This window comes from Eretmochelys imbricata, chromosome 14, assembly GCF_965152235.1.
Source record: "Eretmochelys imbricata isolate rEreImb1 chromosome 14, rEreImb1.hap1, whole genome shotgun sequence".
NCBI lineage: Eukaryota > Metazoa > Chordata > Testudines > Cheloniidae > Eretmochelys > Eretmochelys imbricata.
Genome location: NC_135585.1, coordinates 50,427,510 through 50,453,824, shown reverse-complemented (window position 1 = coordinate 50,453,824; position 26,315 = coordinate 50,427,510). Strand labels below are relative to the sequence as shown.

At 47.3% G+C, this 26,315-nt stretch overlaps 3 protein-coding genes across 3 annotated transcripts in view; 2 read left to right on the top strand and 1 right to left on the bottom strand.

Moving 5' to 3' along the window:
* The window catches only part of LOC144274658 (uncharacterized), a 168,155-nt gene that overhangs the window by 12,312 nt on the left and 129,528 nt on the right, over window positions 1-26,315 (top strand). The window lies entirely within an intron of this gene.
* LOC144274656 (uncharacterized) lies at window positions 3,856-16,956 on the top strand. The gene is given in 6 exon segments (XM_077833652.1): window positions 3,856-7,329; window positions 11,668-11,755; window positions 12,233-12,359; window positions 12,966-13,079; window positions 13,409-14,686; window positions 14,689-16,956. Coding segments are annotated over 6 exon segments (1,677 nt in total). The 5' UTR covers window positions 3,856-7,327; the 3' UTR covers window positions 14,757-16,956.
* The window catches only part of LOC144274657 (uncharacterized), a 138,438-nt gene continuing 131,877 nt past the window's right edge, over window positions 19,755-26,315 (bottom strand). Inside the window, 5 exon segments of the mRNA XM_077833653.1 lie at window positions 19,755-20,746; window positions 20,748-21,759; window positions 22,073-22,186; window positions 22,775-22,901; window positions 23,399-23,486. Coding sequence (XP_077689779.1) covers window positions 20,443-20,746; window positions 20,748-21,759; window positions 22,073-22,186; window positions 22,775-22,901; window positions 23,399-23,422 — 1,581 coding nt within the window. The 5' untranslated portion in view covers window positions 23,423-23,486 and the 3' untranslated portion in view covers window positions 19,755-20,442.

Below are 26,315 nucleotides of genomic sequence, written 5' to 3'. Positions count from 1 at the left end.
AGCAGAATCCAATTGCTCAGTCTTTGTGTTAGGTTGTCCCTCGGTGCTATTCCTGTTTCTCCCCAGCACAATGACTCCTGTCTGAATTGTGTCTCTCCCAGCAGGTGCTGAGAACAAGGACCGGAATCATCATCAGGAAGTTCCTGGAGAAGTGCAACCACAGGGGCCCTTGGTGGGAGGAGCTGAAGGGAATTTTTCCCATTCCTGGGAGCAGGGAGAAGCCTGGGGAAATTGGCACAGGTCAGAGAGGCTTCTGGGAAACCACCCCAGGAACAAAGTGGATGAATCTACTAATGGTGGGGGAGGAGATGAAGATCCCAGAGCGCAGCAGACAAATCCCAAGGAAGAGACACCCTGGCACTGTCTGCAGTGTGGGAAAGGATTCATTGTGAGATCACAGCTTGTGACACGTCGGACAATCCATACTGGAGAGACACCCCTTCAATGCTTGGACCATGGCAAAAGCTTCAATAAGCTCTCAGATCTTAATAACCATGGGAGAAACCACTATGGAGAGAAACCCTCTCAATGCCTCAAATGCGGGAAATGTTTCATTTGGAAGTCACAACTAATTAGACATCAGTTAAGCCACAGAGGAGAAAGACCCCGTAAGTCAGGGGTCTCAAACACATGGGGTTATTTTCTATGGCCTGCCAGCTCCCCGTGGACCCCCCCCCTCCCGCTTATCTGCCCTGCCCCCGCACCGCTCCAGGAAGTTGCCGGGACCTGAGGGAGGGAGAGCACAGGGATCCAGTTACCTCCCCCGAAGCTCCCATTGGCCGCGGTTAGTGTTTTGTCTGGACCTGTGTGTTTTCATTGAAGTGTTTGGGGGATAAGAGTTGAGAGAACAAGACTGTGGCCTAATCCGACCCCTTTGTGGGGGGGATGACCCACTAATTATTGAGTTTGTCCAGCAAAGTGAACAGACTGAGCAGTCCAAGATGCAGATTCCCGGGGTGCAAGGCTGGGAGTAGAAAACTGGCTGATGTTGCTGTGTCCTTTAGTATCTTCATAAGTGTCTGGCTAGTCACACTCAGTACAGTGCAGTCAGGAGTGAGTTTGGATGCTAGTGGCTGTGTGTGAGCAGAGCACGGAGGGGTTTGTTGTTCACACAGGGAAGCAGCAGGGTTGATTTGATTTCATCATGGTGTTCTACATAAAAGTGCATTCTTGTCGGTTGTAATAACCTTAATACATATTCTTCACAACTCAGAGATAAATGTAGGTTTCATTTTTAGAAGGTACACACAATACATTTTTAAACAGTGATTTATTTTGAAAACTTTTCAGATGAGTTTTACAGTTATATCAGACAATGAATGTTTGGTTATTTCATTTCATTTATTTTCATTTGGTTATATCATTGTTTGGTTATTTCATTCGTGTCATGCTGTATTAGGAGGAGAACATCACCAGACAGACATTTAAATTGTTTTATTTAAATAAAAAAACAACAACGTTAAGTATTCTGGATTTTTTTCTTTAACAGCAAAGATATAATATTTTAACAGAAAAGCATATGTCCATCACATCTCACATTTATCTCCAGACATCTTCTCCTTGTCCAGATCTATTCCGCCTCCAACAGTCTTCTATTCATTCAAGTTTTTGAAACTTTGCACTTTTGGAGAGAGGTAAGGGATTGACTCTGTGTACACAAATTTGCAGAGGGACAATAGAGGTGAGGTCTGTTATTTCTCACCTCTATATATTAATTTATTTTAAAACATTTTTGCTGTTAACAAGCATGTTACCTCTGGAAACACAAAGCCACAGTCTGAAAACTGGAAAACTAAGCATCTCTGACTGGATCTTCGAGACTAAGCACTGGGTAGATGGATAGATTAGCCTAAATAATCTACACAGAAGCCTATGGAACCCTGTAAAATTGGGTCCTTAATGAATGAACTATAGGAGCTCATTGACAAAACTTTTCTTAAACATTACATGAATATATTGTCTCATACTATAGAATTAGAATCTATAATCCCTATTCCCTGATGAGATACATTATAGCTCAAAGATATCTTAATTAAAACTATCTTTAGATAAGTGTTTTCCTCAAAAAGCATTTTATCAAAAAAAAAATCCAATTTAAATTAAAAAACTGATATATTTTTTTAAATAATTGATTTTTATTCACCCTGGGAAGCAGAATGAAAGATGCCCTGGGATGGAGAATTAAGCAGTTCAACAATCCAGATTGTACCCTGGGGTATACCTCACACCCCCTGACTTCTGGGACCCAGCATGGCACCATTGAGCTTTCATCATCCTGATCTTGAAAGACAAGCTAAGCAGGGCAAACCAGAGAAGGGGAGCCAGCCGACATCCTCAATTCCACCGACTTTGATTTTGGCTAAATCCTGAACTTCCCCAGGCATGTGAAACATGAGGTTCTGCTGCCAGCCTTCCCCACATGCGTCTGTTTCCTTCCCAATGGTCAGGGGTGAAAGTAACTTAAAGGACTTAGCGGTATGCCAGAATCCTGAGCAGGGGGCGGGGCCTCAACCGGAATTGGTGGGGTCTTTAAATCCCTGGGCCCTTTAAATTGAGATTTAAAGGGCCCAGGACTCCGGCTGCTGCAGTAGCAGGGACTGGGAGCCCCAGGCTCTTTAAATCATGGCAGGAGCAGTAGCTGCAGCAGTGGCCTGGAGCCCTGGGGCTCCGGCATCAATGTAAAGGGCCCAGGGCTCCGCTGCAGTAGCGGTGGCCAGAGCCCCTGGCCCTTTAAATCAATGCCCGAGCCCCACTGCCAGAGCCCTGGATTTCAGGCAGTGATTTAAAGGGCCCAGAGCTCCAGCCACTGCCAGGAGCCTCAAGCCCTTTAAACCGCTGGCCCAGGGAAGCTGCCCCGTGCCGGTGCGGCCGGCAGTGTACCAGCTCTTGCCAGTATGCCAGACCAGCCCGGCTTATTTTCACCTCTGCCAGTGGGCTAAACTATTATGCCATCCCCAACTTCTGCTCTCTCTCCTTTTGCCTTCTCTCTCTCTCCCCTACAAATCTGGCCCAGTCAGCTGAGACACCCAGATGTTTTTCACCAGTGCCAGTAGCCTGTGACCAGAGGGGCGGGTTAGAGCAAGGCCTTAGCCAGCCCAGTGCAGAGAGAAGTTTGCCACAGACGGGCTGATCAGGTTTTATCCTACAGGGAGGCTGCAAGCAAGGCTGAACGGTGACAGGAGAAGTTTCTACAGAGGACTGGGAGAAGCTGCAGGAGCCCGGGGAGATGGGTCCCCAGGGGGCAGGGTCTGGGGCAGGGGGCTGCAGCGCGGTGGGTTGATCGCTAGGACCCAGGAGGAGCTGGGGGGCGGCTCTGGGGGGAGGATCGCGGGGCTCAGGCCCGGCCGCAGGAAGTGACTCGCAGCCGCTGCGGGGACTCTGGCTCCCGGCGAGATCCCCGCGCCCCGGCGGCTGGTGCTGGGAGCCCGGAGCCCGGGCTGCAGCCGGGAGAGGGGAACCTCCAGCCGGGCCCTTCCCGCTGCTCCCCGGGAGCCTCTCCCAGGGCAGAGCCCCCAGCCCGGCCAGGGCCCCTTCCCGGCCCGGCCCCTGCCCCGGGGGCCCCGCTCGGAGGGAAGGTAAGAGAGACCCGCCCCCTCCCGTCACCCCCGGGCTGCAGGGGGCGGGTTTGGCCCCGGGCTGCTCCCCGCGGAGCCGGCTGCGATTCCCTGCCCCGGGCCCGGGAAAGCTGCCGCAGCTCCCGGTGTGTGCGGGGCAGGGGGAGCCAGCCCAGCTCACGTTGGGGGTTGGGACAGCGACATCTAGGGGGGTTGAGGGGGAAGAACCGGGGCACAGGCCCCGCCAGGCAGGCTGGAGGGGGAAACCCAGGAATAATGAGGGGCAGAGGGGATAAAAGTTCCCCCAGATGGGCTGAGCCAGCTGCAGTGGTTGCAAAAATGTGTGTGTGTGTGTGGGGGGGGCACTGGGGCTTTTCCTCTACCCTTTCCTAGGATTTTAGTGCCCATTTCCCAGGGCCGTGTCCTTAAAGGCCTTGTACATTGTGGTGCCCGGACAAGGCTGCTCTCCCCCTGCATAAGATGTTACTGAGGTGCTAGAGGGGACTTGATCCAGTGAAATATTTACAGACACCCCCACACAGATCTCACTGTCACACCTGCTTTGAGTGTTTAAAAGAATCCCAGTCTCAGTTCCTGTGTCTGCGTAAAGCCGCCCAGCGCTTCATCCGTGTGTCCTAGCCCCTGTCCCTGTTCCCCTGAGTTGGACTCCCCTTGGAATCCAGTCTGGACAGTTTCACTCCTTTACACTAGTTCCTTCTGAAAATATTCATTTTATTACTCTGAGCTCTTCATCCTACACTTCATTAGCATTGTGCGGAGGGACATCATTCTGCCATGGAATTCCTATTTTAATGGCATATAATCATGGGAAATATTAATAGTTCTCACATCTCACTGTGATACTGTAACAGTTCCTGTTTCTATTGCAATGTTCGCAAAAAGAAAAGGAGGACTTGTGGCACCTTAGAGACTAACCAATTTATTTGAGCATAAGCTTTCGCTGACTGATTTCATGGGCTGGTCTGAAAACTCTTTCACTTGCCTTTGCTTTAGCCAATTGTTATTTTTTCTCTCTATCCAGCACCCTAGTGCTTTATCCCATGTCCCATTTATGTACAGAATTTGGTTCCCAAATATTCACTAACGGCCAGAAGTTTCAAGGTTCAAGGCTCCTAGATACTTTGTAATATTCCACTAGTGGCCAAAATCCTTTCAAAAATATGCCCCTAAGGGCCTTAGAGTGTCTCGTGTACAGGGCTTCTCAAAAGGAACTTTCTGTGTTTGTTTTTTTTTTTTTACTAAGCATAGATATGCAACCCCAAGATAGATTGACAACCCCAAGAATTCAAACCCTGTGAGTTATGAACCCAACAGTCTAGAACTGAAAGAAAGAAAGAAAGAAAGAAAGAAAGAAAGAAAGAAAGAAAGAAAGAGGCTTTTCTTTTATTACCTTTCTGTGTTTGAGCCTTTGGGGTGTACTAGCTACATAGGTTTACTGCTTCCAAAGGGTCCATACATCTAGAATGGTTGTCCAACCCTGTAACATTCAGTGCCATTTTACACTTCTGGGAATGTGATTCCCCTCCCCCACTTGCAATTGAAAATTGATTTTAAAACCTTATTTCTGTAAGTAACCCTCCATCCTGCACACTCTGAAGTGCCCACTTTACTTTCCTGAGTTAATTTATTGCGTGCATTCATGTGGATTTTTCAACCACATTGTTTATACTTCTAATGGCCTACGTTTTACCATTTTTGTTGTGATCCATTTCAGGGATGTTCTTCGTTTTGACACGTGTACTGATTTGTACGGCCAAAGTTGAAGAATTTTTAAAATGAATTATTCTATGTGTCCTTTGCATTGGTCAGGCCGGGGGACACAGTGTGCTGACCTGACCCTTTCCTTTATGTTTTCGCAGTGGGCTAGCTAATGCAGGGTAGGTACCCCATGGGAATAACACCCATTTTCTTATAGACACAGACTATGCTGCTGACTCTGATGTTAAATGACCTGTTATTGTTCATGGGCTGAAAACTCTGATGCTGATTGTGTGTCTCCTGCTCCTGTGCCAGGTGCTGCCTCTGAATGTCTGCGTCCATTTGTGGGGGTGTCATGGAAAACAAATTAAATCTTTTAAAAGTAAAAGAATTAGCAGAGTCTCCCCCAGCCCCTTTCACCAATTTCTCTTATTTCCTTCCCTTTACTTCTTCAGGGCTTGTCTGCATGGTCTGATGTTAAAGGTGTGAAGTTAATGCACGTGAATCCCAGGACTTTAAACCCCTATGTGGACGCTCTCATTCAGAAGTCAGGTGGCCTTAATTTTGACTTTGGCAGTCAGGACAGCCACAGACCAGTGCCGGAGACCTTCCCCCCCAACACTATAAATGATGAGGTCTTTGATCACTTCTTGAACATTTTTTAAGTACTCTATAGTCCAGGTGTGACCCACATGCGATTTTGCAAGTCCAAAGAGAAGCAGTTGGGCGCTCATCTCATCTTCCCTGAACGTTCCCTTGTGTAGAAACGCCATTAGGATATTTCCCAAGTATCAGCTTTGGTCTGACAGAATTTCAGTACATGGGTTGAGGTGGAAATGTAAGGTGATCTCGCTCCTCTTCTCTCTTCTGCAAAGGACAGGACACCCTTCATGAGCAGTAGGGCGAAGGCCGGATAGTGTCACGGTAGGTCCTGCTGTGCGCACAGAGGGTGTTGGCCTGGCTGCTCGGTGATCCCCTTTGTAAGGAACACAGACCAAATGGCGGCACTCTTGTTCCATGCGAGTGAACTATAAAGACTCCTTTGATCTCTTGCCCTGGTGAGAGTGTGCCCTGAGGGAGACACACTGCACCGGAGTCTTGCCTGGCTTCATTCAGAGCCGTTCCAGAGCATGGAGACTGTGACTGTCCTAAATACCTATCTCCCCTCCAAGCTCTGATTGCCTCAGCTCTCAGGTGAGTAAAGAGGGAGCGGCCGTGCCAGGTGCCATGTCCCCAATGAAAACATCCGATGCAGCTTTGGAAACAAATACAGAGCATGTCTGGTAAGCCCCTCCCTACTTCTGGATGCTTTGGAGCAAGATCAGCCCTACGCTCTGCACCTGTGCTGAGACAAGACATGACAATTTGTAAAGTGAGCTTAATATATTTTTGTTACACCTGCCAGACTGTGCCTCACACCTTTGTGAGCATCACACTCACAGACACAGATATGACCATCCTCACAGGGGCGGCTCATCCATATAGGTGAAATAGGTGGTCGCCTAGGGTGCCAAGTTAAATGGGGCACCAAATTCGAGGAAAAAAATAAAATTAAAAAAAAAAATGAAACCCCCCCCAAAAAGATGGAAAAAAATACAAATAAAATAATGAAGATGTCATTAGTTCAATTCCCGTTCGTGTACGGATGGAATATGACTTATAATTCATTTCTCTAAATTTTTGAGAATATATTAATATGTCAAATATTTTATTTACTGCAAAAATAAAGAATATTTTAGTTAATTTTTTTCCAATTTGCGATATAGGGTCAGGATGACCCACTCCGCAATCTTGATAAGCAATAACTCAGCCACAATGAAACACTTCCGCCAGCCGCAAGAGCTGCAATGCTAGTGACAGCTAACTGGAATATACATGAAGGTCACATAGCCAGAAATTCATGTAGAGCGGTGATATCGCAAGTTGATACATGTCAAACGGTCATTTTAACACGTTGCAGGTAGATGGCTAAGAATTGAGCAAATACTGTGGAAATTTGTGTTTCTTGGTGCCAAAGAATAAAGAATAACGTCTTTCAGCATTATAAATCCAAAATGTGAGTATCTTTAAGCATTATTAAACGTTAGAACTTTTCTTTGTTATAACTGGTTCACATGTAATAAGGTCTACAAAAGAAAAGTAACCACGGTAATGCTTAATAGACTACGAAAGTGATGACATCACACTCCAAGCGGGTAACCGTGAGGAAGGGGATTACTTTCCAAACAATCAGTATCGGGTTATAACATCGAAAAAGGTCATTTTGTTTCCATGTAAACGCTGTAACTAGCTGTTTTAATAGGTGAGTGAGTGTATGTTACTAATCACTGAACCTTTAAGCAGTGAAAAGACACATTGGGATGGCTGCAATGTGGTTTAAATCACCAGCCATATGGTGGATGTGTCAGCCATCCTTAGCGCTATCATGCTTGCAGTGGGGAGCACAGTACATAACAATATTCAAATGCCCCATGGAAGAAAGAGGAAAAAGAAAACCCTCAGGAGTTGAGTATTGGAAACGAAAGGCTGAGAAGGAAAAGGACCAAGCGAAATAGCAGGGATCCTTCCAGAAATATCTTCTCTTTAATCCAAATAAAGATGGAAGTAGTTCACAGCATCCAGCTGAAGGTCTTTTACTTGGAGAGGAGGTTAGTTCACATCCATGAAAAGCATGAAAGCAGTTTGGAACATCAAGATGAAGGTATATTACTTCGAGATGAGGGTAGCTCACAGCATCAGACTGATACAGAAGTGGAGAAAATTTATTCACCTTCAGAGAGACATGTAGAAATTGAAGTAAATGAAGTAGAAGAAAGAAAGGATGAGGAAGTTACAAACAAGTTACAATTTGGGGAGCCAGTTTCATTGCCCACATGTGATGACAGGGTGTGGCAAATTCTCGTGGAACATGGACCGGAACAAGTTCATGAATTTCCCTTCCCTAAGGATGGAAATAAAAAAAAAAATTCTCTGCTCAGCATTACAAGAGGAAACTCATTCATGGGGAAGAAATTCATCGAAAGTGGTTACAATATTTAGTGTCGAAGGACTCTGTGTTTTTCTTTTGCTGCAAGTTGTTTAGAAATCAAGCAATTGGTATACCACTTACTGAAAATGGTTCGAAGGACTGGGAAAACATATCTTCAATTCTCTCTTCACATGAAAGAAGTACAGAACATTTGGAATGTTTTCAAAATTGGAAAGAACTTGAATTACGATTGAAAAAAGGAAAAACTGTCGATGAAGAAAATTTATGTGTGATCAAGGAAAAAGAAGAATATTGGCAACAAATATTAGAGCGTCTCATTGCTTTAGTGAGATTTCTCAGTGGGCAAAATTTAGCATTCTGCGGCCACGGTAGAAATGAAAAATTATAACTCCAGGTAATGGAAACTTTTTAAAATGTGTTGAATACCTAGCTTTGTTTGATCCAGTCACGAAGGAGCATCTACGTAAAATAACTGATCATGAAACACAGGTTCATTACTTAGGAAAAAATATGCAGAATGAACTGATTCAAATCCTAGCAAATGCCATTAAAAAGAAAATTATAGAAGCTGCCCATTCTGCAAAATACTTTGCAATAATACTGGACTGTACACCCGATGTGAGTCATATTGAACAAATGACGATAATCATTCGTTTTGTGGATACGGAAAAGTCTGCAGATGAAGATAATGTTGAAGTGCTCATCAAGGAACATTTTTGCGGTTTCGTACCACTGAAGGAGATGACTGGAGCATTTATGACTGAAACGATTCTTGAAACAATGTCATTATCTGTTGAAAACTTACGTGGCCAAGGCTATGGTAATGGGAGTAATGTGAAGGGTAAAGACAATGGTGTACAAAGGAGAATGATGGAAATCAGTCCTAGGGCCTTTTTCATTCCTTGCAATGCGCATTCTCTGAATTTGGTTGTCAATGATTCTGCTAGATGCTATTTGGAGGCAAGGAGTTTCTTGGACCTGGTGCAACGTGTTTATGTGTTTTTTCTCAGGCTCAACATGCCGTTGGGAGATTCTGATTTGCCATGTGAATTCTCTAACTGTGAAACCACTTAGTCAGATCAGATGGGAGAGTTGCATTGATGCTTTGAAGACTCTTCGCTATGAACTTGGAAACATTTACAATGCCCTAATTGAAATTTCTGATGATACTACCTTTACTGGATCATCTGCAAAACGTTCAGATGCAGAAGCTCTTGCAAATGGCCTTTCCAAGTTCAAATTTATGACTTCATTTATTTTGTTGTATAATATCCTTTTCGAGATTAACCTCAGTAGTAAGCAGCTTCAGGAAAAGAACCTGAACATACATTCTGCTATCAAAAACTGCAGAAAACTAAAAATATTCTGGAGGAATTCAGAAGTGATGAAGGATTCGAAAGAACACTGGTAGATTCTCTCGAGCTTGCTGAAGAAATAGACTTTCCGACAGAATTTGAGGCAGAGCCCGTTCGTATTCGGCAAAAGAAACAGCAGTTTTCATATGAAGGACGAGACACACCCATTCAGAACCCAAAGCAAAGGTTCAAAGTGAATTTCTACTTCACAGTCCTTGATACTGCTATTCACTCGGTTGACGAAAGATTTCAACAGATGCAGCAGCTAGAGTCAGTATTTGGCTTTCTGTATGATATCCACAGCTTGCAAAAGAAAACAGAAAAACAGATAAGAGAATTTTCCATAAAACTGGAGTTGGCATTGACTCATGAAAATTCAAAAGACATTGATGCTACAGATTTGTGTAGTCAGCTTCAGGCTTTTCAAGACAACTTAAGAAACATTACACTCCTTTAGAAGTACTGAACTTTGTTTGTGAAAATAAACTCTCAGGCAGTTTTCCAAACACTTTAATAGCTCTATGCATTATTTTAAGTTTGCCAGTTTCCATAGCTAGTGGGGAACCTAGCTTCTCAAAGTTAAAATTGATCAAAACATATCTGCTTTCAACAATGCAAGAGAGACTTGTTGGACTTTCAACAATGTCTACAGAGCGTGAAATAGCTAGAAAACTGGATCTAAGGGTATGTCTACCCACCAGATTGGCGGGTAGTGATCTATCGGGGGTCGATTTATCACGTCTAGTCTTGATGCGATAAATTGATCCCCGATTGCTCTTGGAAGTGGAGTCGACGGGGGAGCAGTGGCCGTCGACCCAACGCCATGAAGATGCCGTGGTAAGTCGATCGAGGTATTCACATAGCTGAAGTTGCGTACCTTACATCGCCCCCCCCCAGTTTAGACCAAGGCTAAAAGAACTAGTGTCTGAATTTTCAAAACTTAAAAGCAAGAAAAGTCATGTTTTAAGAGCACAGAGTGTTTCTTATTCAGAGTGTTTGTAAATACTGGTTAAAGTTCATTGAAGAGTTTTCTTACTTCTTTCTATATTGGATGTGGTGGTAATGGCAGTTAAAGCAGGATAGTGTAATGGATGATCTCGGATTTCTAATAATAAATAATTATAATTAACATTTTTAATACATTTTTATTTGAAATCAGACTGAAATATCATCTAGCTGTCATGTACAAATCTATTCTGAAAATGTTGAGTCTCTATTTTATCTGATCTCAGAAATATTGGTTGGATAGAAGGACAGACGGACAAACCGAATAATTAAGCCTCTGTTTAAAAGAAAACGCTTAAAAAACGTTAAAAGGAAAAAAGGGGCAAAATGTTTCCCAGTTTTACCAAAAACCTCAGCCTAGATCTGCCGTGGGCATTTGCGGGTGGGGGTGCTGATTGCATGGTTTGCCTAGGGCATCAGTTGCTGGCAGCTAGTCTAGGGCCGCCCCTATATCCTCATGTACAACAGGGGTAAAAGACAATGATGTCTGTCTAAGTTACATTTCCCTGGCAGAGCCTAGTTACAAGGGAAATATCCATGGGCAACCCCCTCCCTTCCCGCACACACACTGCTCCCAGCTTCCGTTGGATTTTTTTTAAAAAGGGACAAACTCATGATCTGTGGGGCTCTGATTCTTGAGTGTTCAGGGCTATGCTAGGCCTTGGCCTGATTTCCAGGCAGGTTTTAGATCTCAGCCACACTGGAATCAGACCAGAGTCACTGCTGGCTCTGGCAGGGGGTGAGTGCGGATGGGCCAATGGGATCAGCCTCTGCCTGGTTGTCCCCAGGGGCTGCCGGGGGAGTCCAGGGCAGCTCATTCTTCAGGTGTTGCCACCAGAGGGCTCTGGCTATTGCTAAGGGAGAGGGGTTTACACTGCAATGAGGGCCAATCCCTCAAAATGGCCCCTTTGATTCTGCTCTTTTTCTAGTATTTGGCTCAGAGGTGCTGTTACTGGGAGGGTCTGAAGAGCCTGGGGGAAATCGGGGTGTGACACGGACTGAAGCCCCTTGTGTAACCTCCCCATCGCCCTTCTTACCCCAACAGGCTTAGGAATCACATCCACATTTCGCTCCAGATCGTCCCGTCTTCCAGGGGACAGGGAAGGGAAATGGCTGTGATGGAGCCAGCTCAGGTAGGGGATTTTCAGGGAGCTGCTGGGCGGGGGAAGGGAGAGGCGGGAAGGAGACAGGGTATGAGAAACCTGCTGATTTTCTGAGTAGGCCCATTGTTGGTGGGGAGGGAGGGACCTTCGCCCATTTCAAAAACGGGACACAACCCCCCTGCACAGGGCTGGAGCCTGAACCAGCTAGCCAGAGGCTGCTGTGAAATACGAAGGGAAGCTCTTGGGATTCCTGTCCCCGGCTCAGAGCTCTGCTTCCCATATCAGACTGTGTCTGTCAGGGATGCCCTACTCCATGTGCTGGGGGGGACAGGGAGCTCTAACCTTCTCCCACCCCCTGAAGCCTCCTGGCTGCTTTGAGCAGGGTGGGGGTGGGATTCTGCTACTCTGGCCCTCCCAGAGCTTCACTTTTTTTTTCTTCGTTTCCCATGACTAGCGGGATTGTGGCTGGGGCAGCAGGTGCTGAGTGGGGGACTCTTGTTGTTTCAGATGCCGGTGACCTTCGAGGACGTGGCCATTTATTTCACCCAGGGGCAGGGGGCTCTGCTGGACCCCGCTCAGAGAGCCCTCTACAGTGATATCATGCAGGAGAACTACGAGATAGTGACCTCGCTGGGTAAGGGATTCCCATCCCCTTGGTTATTAGAAGCCATTGAGTTTGTATGTATGAATCTCGTCAGTTTTTTCCCTCATCAGTTAGATCAGAGGGGAATGTTTTGCATAATGAACAGTTGCTCTGTGCGAGAGACTTGCATCTCCTTGCCCTCTCCAGTGAGACGGGGTGTCAAAACTTAATGGACATGCTAGCTCATCCCCACCCCTCTAGCTTTCAAAGGGGCTGAATTCATTCGTTGTCCTTTCTGTATTGATCCCATTCACACACACAATCCTTGTTTACCTCCCTTCTTGGGAATAGCTCCAGCTGTTGGGAAGGCTTAGAAGTAGGCAGGGGTTTAACACCAGAGCTGTGTGTGTGTCAGCAAGACCCCTAGACTGCGCAGATCCTGGGAACACCTAGTGAGAGTATAAAAATTCCCCTCACCTCCCCAGACATCTGCCTCTCCCAAGGGGGCTTAGCGACCATGTTTCTGTCCTCTTGGGTTCCATGTTCCCCAGCAGAGCACAGGGACAGGTTCCGCTCACAGAATGTCCTTCGTGACAGACGCGCTCTCAATCCTCCACGCACCCTGATATGGTCTGATTTTCCTTCCTTCCTGCACAGGATTCTCCCTTCCCAAACCTGAGCTCATCTCCCGCCTGGAACGAGGGGAAGAGCCGTGGGTCCCGGATCTCCAGGCCTGCGAGGAAAGAGAGAGCCTGAGAGGGGCCCGCACAGGTGAGGACTGACACTGAAATCATCTGGGGAATGAAGAAAAAGTTGAGAATCCTAAAAATGTGGTGTGAGTAAGCACCCTCAGTTCTTCCTCATCTCGCCCAGGGCAGCGCTGTAGTCAGCAGATATCGCTCACGGCTTTCCACCTGTCCTGTTAGCTGCAGGAGTTTCCATTCTGTCTCTCCTTCCCTGTGAGTGTTTGTGTGGGATGTGGAGGCAAAATCCAATTGCTCAGTATTCGCAACTGTAGTGTGTCGCGTTTTCCCTCGGTGCTATTCTTCTTTCTCCCCAGCACAATGACTCCTGTCTGAATTGTCTCTCTTTCCTGGCAGGTGATGAGAGAGTGGGTGAAAACAAGGAGGAGAATGATCATGAGGAAGTTCCCGGGGAAGTGGAACCACAGGGGACCTCTGTGCGAAGAGCTGAAGGGAATTTTTCCCAGTGCTGGGAACAGGGAGAAGCCTGGGGAAATTGGCACAGGTCAGAGATGCTTCAGGGAAACCACCCAAGGAAGAAAGTGGATGAATCTATTAAATGTGGGGAAGGAGACAATAATCCCACAACCCAGCAGACAAATTCCAAGGAAGACAAACCCTATGAATGCCTCGGTTATGGGAAAGGATTCATTCTGAGATCACATCAGACAATCCATACTGGAGAGAAACCACTTCAATGCGTGGACTGTGGGGAAAGCTTCAATACTCGCTCAGCCCTGAATAACCATGGGAGAAGCCACAGAAGAGAGAAACCCTCTCAATGCCTCGAGTGCGGGAAATGTTTCATTTGGAAGTCAGAACTAATTAGACATCAGCTAAGCCACACAGGAGAGAGACCCCATAAGTGTTTGGACTGTGGGAAAAGTTTCAAACAGAGGTCAGACCTTTTTAATCATCAGGCAATCCACACAGGAGAGAGACCCCATAAGTGCTTCGACTGTGGGAAAAGTTTCAGTCGGAGGTCAGTCCTTGTTAATCATCAGAGAATCCACACAGGGGAGAGACCCCATAAGTGTGTGAACTGTGGGAAAAATTTCATACAGAGGTCAGACCTTATTCAACATCAGAGAATCCACACAGGAGAGAGACCTCACAAGTGCTTGGACTGTGGGAAAAGTTTCAGTCGGAGGTCAGCTCTTTTGAAACATCATGCATTCCACACAGGAGAGAGACCGCATAAGTGTTTAGTCTGTGGAAAAAGTTTCATATGGAGGTCAGACCTTGTTAAACATCAGGCATTCCACACAGGAGAGAGACGCCATAAATGTTTAGACTGTGGGAAAAAATTCATACGGAGGTCAGACCTTGTTAAACATCAGAGAATCCACACAGGAGAGAGACCCCATAAGTGCGAGGACTGTGGAAAATGTTTCATACAGAGGTCAGACCTTCTTAAACATCAGAGAATCCACACAGGAGAGAGACCCCACAAGTGTTTTGTCTGTGGGAAAGGTTTCATATGGAGGTCACACTTTGTTAAACATCAGAGAATCCACACAGGGGAGAGACCTCACAAGTGCTTAGACTGTGGGAAATGTTTCATACAGAGCTCAAACCTTGTTAGACATCAGGCAATCCACACTGGAGAGAGACCCCACAAGTGCTTGGACTGTGGGGAAATTTCACACATAGATCACACCTCATTAAACATGAGAGTATCCACACAGGATCTAAAGTTCTCTGACACAGGGACAGAAAGTGTTAAGGAAATTGCACGTCATTGACCTAGATTCAACCTTTAGAGACATATTAGAAAAGTGTGTCCTCGTTAGATAAACTAGAGCTTCGAAAGGTAAACGTGTATTGTTAAAGACATGGAAGAAAATGGTAACTGTAGTAGTTGTTGTTTAGCTATATCTTGTTAGAGGTTAACAAAGGAAATACGGTTCCTGTCTAGGGCTATATTCTGTTAATTCAGAGATCAAAAGGAATTATAAAGGTTTAGTTGGTTGGTTGTAATAATGTCATTGTTTGTCTATGAACTGCTTTATGGAGCATCACCTTATGTTAAGCCATGTAATTAATTACCAGTGATGTTTAGGAAATAGAAGGTTACTTCAAAAGCCTCTTGTTCAGCCAAGGACTGTGTGCTGTCGAGACACTGCAAAAATGATCCTTTCTTACCTGATCTGCCTAAGCTTTATTTTGGGGGGGAGTGTGAATCATAAGACTGAGATCTCCAGTCCCCTCTGGACTGCCCTGACATTGAAATTTGGACATTGGACTAGGACTGGATTAAATGATTCTGTAAAGGACTTTTTGCAATTCTAAAGCATCAGTTGTACAGTGAAACTGACCTAAGGACTCTATGCGTGTCTGTGGATATGTCTACACTACGAAATTAGGTCGATTTTATAGAAATCGATTTTTAGAAACCGATTTTATACAATCGATTTTGTATGTTCACACGAAGCGCATTAAGTCGGTGGAGTGTTTCCTAACTACCGTGGCTAGCATCGACTTACAGAGCGGTGCACTGTGGGTAGCTATCCCACAGTTCCCGCAGTCTCTGCTGCTCATTGGAATTCTGGGTTAAGCTCCCAGTGCCTGATGGGGCAAAAACATTGTCACGGGTTTTGGGTACGTGTCGTCAGGCCCCCCTCCCTCCCTCAAAGCAACAGCAGAGAATCGTTTTGCGCCTTTTTTCCTGGGTTACCCGTGCAGACGCCATACCACAGCAAGCATGGAGCCCGCTCAGCTCACCGTATGTCGCCACACAGCAGCAGCTCCTTGCCTTCGTGGCAGATGGTGTAGTAGGACTGATAGCTGTCGTAGGTCTCCTGGGTGCTCCTGGCAGACCTCGGTGAGGTAGATCAGGGACGCCTGGACAGACATGACTATTCTCCTCTTAGAGCACCGAATGGGAGCCAGAGACTCCAGGTCATTCTCTTCTTTAAGTTTTGTCTCATGGAGATTCAGTCCTGCCTGGAATATCATGCGAGCTGGAGGCTTCTGCCTCAGGCTGCTCTCCCAGCCTGCAGCACTGTGCGGTCGCACTTACCCCTTGCTCCCATGGCTCATGAAGCCTGGACAGTAGTAAGGAGCAGGCCAACTACAGGCTGAGCAAGTGGTGGAATGTGCCTTTGGACGTTTAAAAGCTCGCTGGTGCTCTTTGCTGACTAGGTCAAACTTCAGTGCAACCAACAGTCCCATTATTATTGCTGCTTGCTGTGTGCGTCATAATATCTGTGAGAGTAAGGAGGAGACGTTTATGGTGGGGTGGGAGGTTGAGGCAAATTGCCTGGTGTCTGATTTTGAGCAGCCAGACACCAGGGCGATTAGAAGAGCGCAGCAAGGCGCGCTGTGCATCAGAGAGGCTTTGAAAACCAGTTTCATGACTGGGCAGGCTATGGTGTGACAGTTGTGTGTGGTTCTCCTTGATGCAAACCCGCCCACTTTGTTGATTTTAATTCACTGTAAGCCAACCACCCTCCCCCCCGTGAAATAAAGTAACTATTGTTTTGAAACCAGGCATTCTTTCTTTATTAATTAATAAAAAATGAGATAACGGACAAGGTAGCCCGGGTGGGGTTGGGGAGGAGGGAAGGCCACAGTGCTTACTGCAGCCACACTAAAAATCAAACTGTTTGAATGACAGCCTTCTGTTGCTTGAGCCATCCTCTGGAGTGGAGTGGCTGGGTGCCTGGAGCCTCCCCCACCGCATTCTTGGGCATCTGGGTGAGGACGCTATGGAACATGGGGAGGAGGATAGGCGATTATACAGTGGATGCAGCGGGGGTCTGTGCTCTTGTTGACTTTCCTGCAGCTCCAACAGACGCTTCACCATCTCCGTCTGCTCCCCCATTAGCCTCAGCATCGCATCCTGCCTCCGCTCTTCACGCTCACTTAATTCTTTCCTGGCCTGTGCCACTCAATGCCTCCATGCATTAAGCTGTGCCCTATCCATGCGGGAGGACTGCATGAGCTCAGAAAACGTGTAATCACGAGCGCGTTTTTTTCGCCTTTTAATCTGTGATAACCCCAGGGACGGAGACGATAGGGGGAGCCGAGAAACATGCTTGCTTTACGATTCTGGGGGGACTGCATGGTCACCTGTGCTGCTGAGTTGGCCATGCTGACCAAACAAGACATGAAATTCCAAAGTTCCCAGGGCTTTTCCTGTGTACCTGGCTAGTGCATCGGAGTGCAAAGTGCTCTCCAGATCAGTCACAATGGAGCACTCTGGGATAGCTCCCGGAGGCCAATACCATAGATTTGCGTCCGCACTACCCCAAATTCGACCCAGCAAGGTCGATTTTAGCGCTACTCCCCTCGTCGGGGAGGAGTATATAAATTGATTTTAAGAGCCCTTTAGGTCCACGGAATGGGGTTGGCTGTGTGGATGCAGTCATTTTTAAATCGACCTAACGTGGCTAAATTTGACCTAACCCCATAGCGTAGACGAGGTTGGTCTTTTAACCAACATGCTCTCTCTTTTCTTCTTTTAATAAATCTTAGTTGAGTTAATAAGACTTGGCTGTAAGCTTGTATTTGGGTAAGAACTGAAGTATTTCTTAACTTGGTGCATAATGTATTGGCTCCTTTGGGATTGGTGGAACTTTTTAATATTATTAATAAGATTTTCAGTAATCCACATCATATTTCACTGGGCTGTCTGGGAGGGAGCCAAAGGCTGGGCTGCTTCAAGGGACCTGTGCTTTGGCCTCTGTGTAGCCCAGTAAGGTTTTGTAGAAGCTGTTTTGTTGCTGGCTTGGGGAATCAAAGTATTGGAATAGCCACCAGTTTTGAGGAGTGTCGGCCCCATTCTTTACAGTTTGCCCTAATGGAGCAATCTTGTTCAGTAAGTTCACACTTACTTCTTGTTCAGGCAGTCACTTAGAGAAACAAGTTTGTTTACATTTATGGAAGATAATGCTGCCCTCTTCTTATTTACAATGTCACATGAAAGTGAGAACAGATGTTTACAACATGGTGAGCTGCAGGAGATCCCCCACCTCCAGAGGACTGGGGAGCTCTTGGGGATTTCTTCCCCTAGGCTGGGGAGCTGTGGGGGTTACCCTGCTGCCTGCAAGGGCTAGGGAGCACCAGGGTCCCCCACATCCTGGGGGACTGGAGAGCTCTGGGGCTCCCCCAAACTGGCAGCGACTGGGGAGCTGTGGGGGATGCCCCATCTGCTGGGGCTGGGGATCTGTGGGAATTCCTCCCAGGCTGGGGAGCTGCTGGGATTACCCTGACACCTGTGGTGGCTAGCGAGCTCCGTGGGTCCCTCTCATCCATGGGCCCTGGGGAGCTCTGGGAGATCCCGTGAAGATGGGGGAGCTGCAGAATGCCCCTGTCTGCGACGGCTGGGGAGCCACAGGGCATTCCCCCATGCCCAGAGGTCCAGGGGTCCCCTACACTTGCAGCTGAGGGGATTCCCCCCCACAAGCTGGGAGCTGCAGGGGTTTCCCAGGTGCCTGCAGTGGCTAGGGAGCTCCCAGGGTCCCCCTAAATCATGGGGACTGCAGATCAGTGGGGTATCCCCCGAACTTGCGGGATCATGGGGGATACCCCATGGGGAGCGCAGAGCCACAGGGGCATCCCCAATGGCCACGGAGACTGGATTCCCCCACACAAGTGAGGAATAGGGAGCTTCAAAGGATTTCCACCTTGCACTGGGGGCGGATTCCCAAGGGCAATTCCCAACTCCCCGGCCTCTGGGGAGGCTTAGGGGGTATTCACCCCCATTCACAGGGCCTGGGGAAGGGGAGCCATTTCCTCCCTGCCCCCAGGGAAATTCCCCAACGCCCCCAACCCCTGGGGAGCTACTCGGGATTCCTCCCGCATCTGCGGGTCCTTGGGAACTCCAGAGGTCCCAGGCACGCATGGCGACTGGGGAACTGAGGGGTATTCCACAATGCCCACGGGTTGTGGGGAACCGCAGGGCATTCCCCAATGCCTGGGAAGAGTGGGAAGCCATGGGCCCACGAGGACTGGTGGTGGCTTGCGAGCTGCGGGGGTGTTTCCCCACCAGCTGAAGCGGTTGCGGAGCTGCAGGGGATTTTTCCCTGACACCATGGGCTGGAGAGCACCGGGGCATGACCCCATGGAGGCTGGGGAAATGCAGGGCATTCCCCGCCGCCATCAGCAGTGGCTGGAGTCAGAGCGATGGGGGAATCCCCTCACCCCCGAGGACTGGGGAGCCCTGAGTCACTCTCTTCCCAGGCTGGGGTGCCGCTGCAGATTCCTGCCTCGCCCACACAGGCTGGGCAGCTGGGGATTATTCACCCGTGCCTGGGGCAACTGAAGGTCCCACAGGGGAGGGTAGCCACAATGCATTCCCCCTGTCCACGCGGGCTAAGGAGCCACGATGGTTGAATGAAACTTTTCCCACAGGCAAGGCATTTCTGAAGTTGTGACCAGGGTCCCAGGGGGCCACAATGAGATTGCTCAATTAGGGCAAACTGCAAAGAATGGGGCCGACAATCCTCAAAACTGGTGGATATTCCAGTACTTAGATTCACCAAGCCAGAAACAAAACAGCTTCTACAATACCTTATTGACTGCACAGCTCCCTTAAAGCCTTAGACTCCCTCCCAGACAGCTCACTTCAACATGATGGGGATTACTGAAAATCTTCTTCATCATATTAAAAAGTTTCACCAATCCCAAAGGATTCAATACATTACCCACCAAGTTAAGGAATACTTCAGATCTCACCAAAATACACGCTTACAGCCAATTCTTATTAACTCAACTAAGATTTATTAAAAGAAGAAAAGAGAGAATGTTGGTGAAAAGATCATTGTACATACAGCCATGCATAGAGTCCTTAGGTCAGTTTCACTGTAGGGATGATGCTTTAGAATTGCAAAGAGTCCTTTTCAGAATCATTTCATCAAGTTATATTCCAATATCCAAATTTCAATGTCAGGGCGGTCCAGATGGGACTGGAGATCTCCGTCTTCCGACTCACACTGCCCACCAAATAAAGCTTAGGTAGATCAGAGAAGAAAGGATCATTTTTGCAGCATCTTGACAGCACACAGTCCTTGGCTAAACAAGAGGCTTTTGAAGTAACCTTCTATTTCCTAATCATCACTGGTAATTACATAGATTAACATCAGGTAATTCTCAATAAAGCAGTTCATAGACAGTTTATCACAAACTTTCAGAAGACAAACAATGACATTATAACAATCAAGTTTTACCTAAATGTTAATATTCCCTTTTGATCTTTGAATTCACAGAATACAGCCCTAGACAGGAATCGTTTATTACCATTGTTAACCTCTAATAAGATATAGCTAAACAACGACTACTACAGTTACCATCTTCTTCCATGTCTTTAACAATACACGTTTACCTTTCGAAGCTCTAGTTTATCTAACGAGGACTTTTCTAACATGTCTCTAAAGGTTGAATCTAGGTCAATGATGTGCAATTTCCTTAACACTTTCTGTCGCTGTGTCAGAGAACTTTAGATCCTGTGTGGATTCTCTCATGATTAATGAGGTGTGATCTCTGTGTGAAATTTCCACACAGTCCAAGCACTGGTGGGGTCTTTCTCCTGTGTGGATTCTCTGACGTTTAACAAGGCGTGACCTCCATATGAAACCTTTTCCACAGACTAAACACTTGTGGGGTCTCTCTCCTGTGTGTGTTATTTGAGGTTTAAGAAGGTCTGACCTCTGTATGAAACTTTTTCCACAGTCTAAACATTTATGGTGTCTCTCCTATGTGGAATACCTGATGTTTAACAAGGTCTGACCTCCATACAAAACTTTTTCCACAGACTAAACACTTATGGGATCCCTCTCCTGTGTGTAATGCCTGATGTTTAAAAAGAGCTGACCTCCGTCTGAAACTTTTCCCACAGTCCAGGCACTTGTGAGGTCTCTCTCCTGTGTGGATTTTCTGATGTTGAATAAGGTCTGACCTCCGTATAAAACTTTTCCCACAGTCCAAGCACTTGTGAGGTCTCTCTCCTGTGTGGATTCTCTGATGATGAGTAAGGTTTGACCTCCGTATGAAACTTTTCCCACAGTCCAAGCACTTATGGGGTCTCTCTCCTGTGTGGATTGCCTGATGATTAAAAAGGTCTGACCTCTGTATGAAACTTTTCCCACAGTCGAAGCACTTATGGGGTCTCTCTCCTGTGTGGATTGCCTGATGTTTAAGAAGGTCTGACCTCTGTATGAAACTTTTCAGACAGTCAAAGCACTTATAGGGTCTCTCTCCTGTGTGACTTAACTGATGTCTAAGTAGTTCTGACTTCCAAATGAAACATTTTCCACACTTGAGACATTGAGAGGCTCTCTCTACTGTGTGGCTTCTCCCATGGTTAGTCAGGTTTGAGCGATTCTTGAAGCTTTCCCCACAGTCCAAGCATTGAAGGGGTTTCCCTCCATTATGGATTGTCTGATGTGTAAGAAGCTGTGATCTCGGAATGAATCCTTTCCCACACTGCAGGCAGTGACAGGATGTCTCTTCCTTGGGATTTGTCTGCTGGGTTGTGGGATCCTTGTCTCCTCCCCCACATTTAATAGATTCATCCAGTTTTTTCCTTGGATGGTGTCCCTGAAGGTTCTCTGACCTGTGCCAATTTCCCCAGGCTTCTCCTTGTTCCCTGCACTGGGAAAAATTCCCTTCAGCTCTTCCCACAAAGGTCCCCTGTGGTTCCACTTCCCCAAGCACTTCCTGATGAGGATTCCCCTCCTCCTCCTCACTCACTCGCTCAGCACCTGCTGGGAGAGAGACAATCCAGACAGAAGTCATTGTGCTGGGGAGAAAGAGGAATAGCACCGAGGGAAAACCCGAAACAAACACTGAGTGATTGGATTCTGCCTCCACATCCCACCCAAACACTCACAGGGAAGGAGAGATGGGAAGGAAACTCCTGCAGATAACAGGACAGATGGAAAGCCGTGAGCAATTTCTGCTGACTACTGCGCTATCCTGGGTGAGATAAGGAAGAACTGAGGGCGTTACTATCACCATATTTTTCAGATTTTCAACTTTTTCCTTCATTCCCCAGATGGTTTCTGTGTCAGTCCTCACCTGTGCGGGTGCCTCTCAGGCTCTCTCTTTCCTCGGAGACCTGGAGATCCGGGACCCATGGCTCTTCCCCTCTTTCCAGGTGGGAGATCAGCTCAGGTTTGGGAAGGGGGAATCCTGTGCAGGGGGCGGAAATCAGACCAGATCAGAGTGCATGGAGGATTGAGAGCACGTCTTGTCACAAAGAACATTATATCCCTGTGCCCTGCTGGGGAATGTGGAACCCAAGAGGACGGGAACATGGTTGCTGAACCCCCTTGGGAGAAGCAGACATCTGGAGAGGTGAGGGGAATTTTTACACCCTCACTAGGAGTTTCCAGGATCTGTGCTGTCTAGGTGCCTTGCTAATGCACACAGCTCTGGCATTAAACCCCTGCCTATTTCTAAGCCTTCTCAAGAGCTGGAGTTATTCCCAAGAAGGGAGGTAAATAAGGATTGTGTGTGAATGGGAATCAATACAGAAAGGACAATGGATGATTTCTGCCCCTTTGAAAGCTGGAGGGATGGGGATGAGCTAACATGTCCATTAAGTTTTGACACCATGTCTCACTGGAGAGGGCACTGGGATGGAAGTCTCTCTCACACAGCAGCTGTACATTACGCAAAACATTCCCCTCTGATCTAACTGACGAGGGAAGAACCTGACCAGAATCATACATACAGACTCCACGGCTTCTAATAACCAAGGGGACGGGAATCCCTTACCCAGCGAGGTCACCATCTTGTAGTTCTCCTGCATGACATCCCTGTAGAGGGCTCTCTGAGCGGGGTCCAGCAGAGCCCCCTGCCCCTGGGTGAAATACACAGCCACCTCCTCGAAGGTCACCGGTCCCTGAAACAACAAGAGTCCCCCACTCAGCATCTGCTGCCTTAGCACAATGTCACTAGTCACAGGAAAGGGGGAAAAACTCGAAGCTCCGGGAGGCCAGAGTAGCAGAATCTGACTCCTATTGTTCAGAGCAGTCAGGAGGCTTCAGGGCATGGGAAGAAAGTGAGAGCTCCTTGTCCCCCAAGCACACGGAGCAGGCCAGGGTTTTCTCATTTCCCACATGCCTGCCAGCCACAGGCTGAGACGGGAAGCAGAGCTCTGAGCTGGGGACAGGGACAGGAATCCCGACAGCTTCCCTTCGTATTTCACAGCAGCCTCTGGCCAGTGGGTTCAGGCTCCAGCACTGTGCAGGGGGGTTGTGTCCTGTTTTCAGATATGGGGAATGCCCCTCTCCCCTTTGCTGCCAAGGGTCCTACTCAGAAAATCAGCAGGTTACTCACACCCTGTCTCCTCCCTGCCTCTCCCTCCCCCCATGCAGCAGCTCCCTGAAAATCCCCTACCTGAGCTGGCTCCATTACAGACATTTCCCTTCCCTGTCTCCTAGAAGACAGGCCGATCTGGAGAGAAATATGGACGTGATTCCTCAGCCTGTTGGGATGAGAGGGGCGATGGGGGAGGTTACAGAAGGGGCTGGAGTCCATGTCGCACCCCGATTCCCCCCAGGCTCTTTAGACCCTCCCAGTAACAGTATCTCTGAGCCAAACGTTAAAAAAAGCAGAATCAAAGAGGCCACTCTTGGGGATTACCCCCCATTGCAGTGTAAACCTCTCTCCCTTAGCAATAGCCGGAGCCCTCTGTTGACAACACCTGAAGAATGAGCTGCCCTGGACTCCCCCGGCAGCCCCTGGGGACAACCAGGCAGAGGCTGATCCCATTGGCCCATCCGTACTCACCCCTGCCAGAGCCAGCAGTGACTCTGGTCTGATACCGGTGTGGCTGAGATCTAAAACCTGCCTGGAAATCAGACCAAGACCTAGGGCAGCCCTGAACACTCAAGAATCAGAACCCCAAAGTTCATGAGTTTGTCTCTTTTAAAAAAAATCCAATGTAAGCTGGGAGCAGTGTAGGGTGTGCGGGAAGGGAGGGGGTTGCCCATGGATATTTCCCTTGTAACTAGGCTCTGCCAGGGAAATGTAACTTGGACAGACAGCATTGTCTGTTACCCCGTCATACATGGGGATGGTCATGTTGGTGTCTGTGAGTGTGATGCTCACAAAGGTGTGAGGCACAGTCTGGCAGGTGTAACAAAAATATACTAAGCTCACTTCACACATTGTCATGCTGTGTCTCAGCACAGGGCTGATCTTGCTCCAAAGCATCCAGAAGTAGGGAGGGGCGGTTACCAGACATGCTCTGTATTTGTTTCCAAAGCTGCATCGGATGTTTTCACTGGGCACATGACACCTGGCCCGGCCGCTCCCTCTTTATTCACCTGAGAGCTGAGGCAATCAGAGCGTGGACAGGAGACAGGTGTTTAGGGCAGTCACCGTCTCCATGCTCTGGAATGGCTCTGAATGAAGCCAGGCAGGACTCTGGTGTAGTGTGTCTCCCTCAGGGCACATTCTCACCAGGGCAAGAGACCAAAGGAGTCTTTACAGTTCACGCCCATGGGACAAGAGTGAGGCCATTTGGGCTATGTTCCTTACAAACGGGATCACTGAGCAGCCAGGCCAACACTGTCCGTACTCATAGCAGGATCTGCCATGACACTATCTGACCTTCACCCTCCTGCTCACGAAGCATGTCCTGTCCTTTGCAGGAGACAGCAGAGGAGCGAGATCACCTTACATTTCCACCTCAACCTATCTACTGAAATTCTGTCAGGCCAAAGCTGTGAAATATCGTAATGGCGTTTCTACACAAGGCAACACTCAGAAGATGAGATGAGCGCCCCACTGTTTCGCTCCTTCTCTTTGGACTTGAAACATCGCATGTGCATTACACCTGGACTGTACAAAACTTAAAAATGTTCAAGAAGTGATCAAAGACCTGATGATTTGTAGTGTTTGGGGGAAAGTCTCTGTCTGGCTGTCCTGACTGCCAATGTCAAAATTAAGGCCACCTTACTTCTGACTGAGGGCATCCACACAGGGATTTAAACCTCTGAAATTCATGTGGATTAACTTCACACCTTTAACAGCAGACCACGCAGACAAGCCCTGAAGAAGTAAATGGAAGGACATAAGAGAAAGTGGTGAGAGGGGCTGGAGGATATAGATATTCAGGCCTGTCTGTAAAGGCCTATACTATAAGAATTTAGGTGTATTCTTATCACTTGGCGAGTTATAGAGGTATAAAAGAAAGAATCAAAATCACTGTCTGCCGGTGTAAGGGCCTTCTCTCACTGTGACAGTCTGAGGCCCTGTGCTTAGGCTAAGGCCTTTGGCTAAGCAGCAAAGGCAGCCATAAGCTGGGACGCAAATGGTCACATCCTCACACTCCAACCTAGTCACATTGAAATCAGGTGCTATTGGTGCAGAATACAATCCCGTCCTGATAATGGCCATCGCCTCCAGAGAAAGGGAAGTGCCTAGAAGATGCAAAAGGAAATTTAGTTTGACAGCATCCTGTCTGGCAAGAACTCCCTTATCAATAGCTGGGATGTGAAATCCTCATTTCTTTGTTGTTCTATCACTGTAGTCCCCATTTCCCTATTGTTTGTCTGCATAATCTCTGTCTGGTTCTGTGATTGTTCCTGTCTGCTGAATAATTAATTTTGCTGGGTGTAAACTAATTAAGGTGGTGGGATATAATTGGTTACATAATCATGTTACAATATGTTAGGATTGGTTTGTTAAATTTCAGTAAAATGATTGGTTAAGGTATAGCTAAGCAGAACTCAAGTTTTACTATATAGTCTGCAGTCAATCAGGAAGTGGGGTGTGTGTGTGGGGGGAATGGGAACAGGGAATGGGGGTGGGGAAATAGGAATCATGTTTTGCTAAGGGGGGAGAAATGGGAACAGGGACACAGGTAAGGCTCTGTGATGTCAGAGCTGGGAAGGGGGACACTAAGGAAGGAAACTGGAATCATGCTTGCTGGAAGTTCACCCCACTAAACATCGAATTGTTTGCACCTTTGGACTTTGGGTATTGTTGCTCTCTGTTCATGTGAGAAGGACCAGGGAAGTCGCAAAAACAGAGCAGAGGCAAAGTACCTTCGTTTCCCCAAAAGGTAAACAAGGTGAGGTCAGCACGGTGTCCCCTGACCTGACCAATGCAAAGGAGAAACAGAGCAATTCATTTTAAAAATTCTTTGACTTTGGCCGTACAAATCAGTACACGTGTCACAACGAAGAACATCCCTGAAATGGAACACAACAAAAAATGGAAAACATAGGGAATGAGAAGCATAAACAATGTGGTAGAAAAATCCACATCAATGCATACAATCAATGAAGTCATAGGAAAGTCAAGT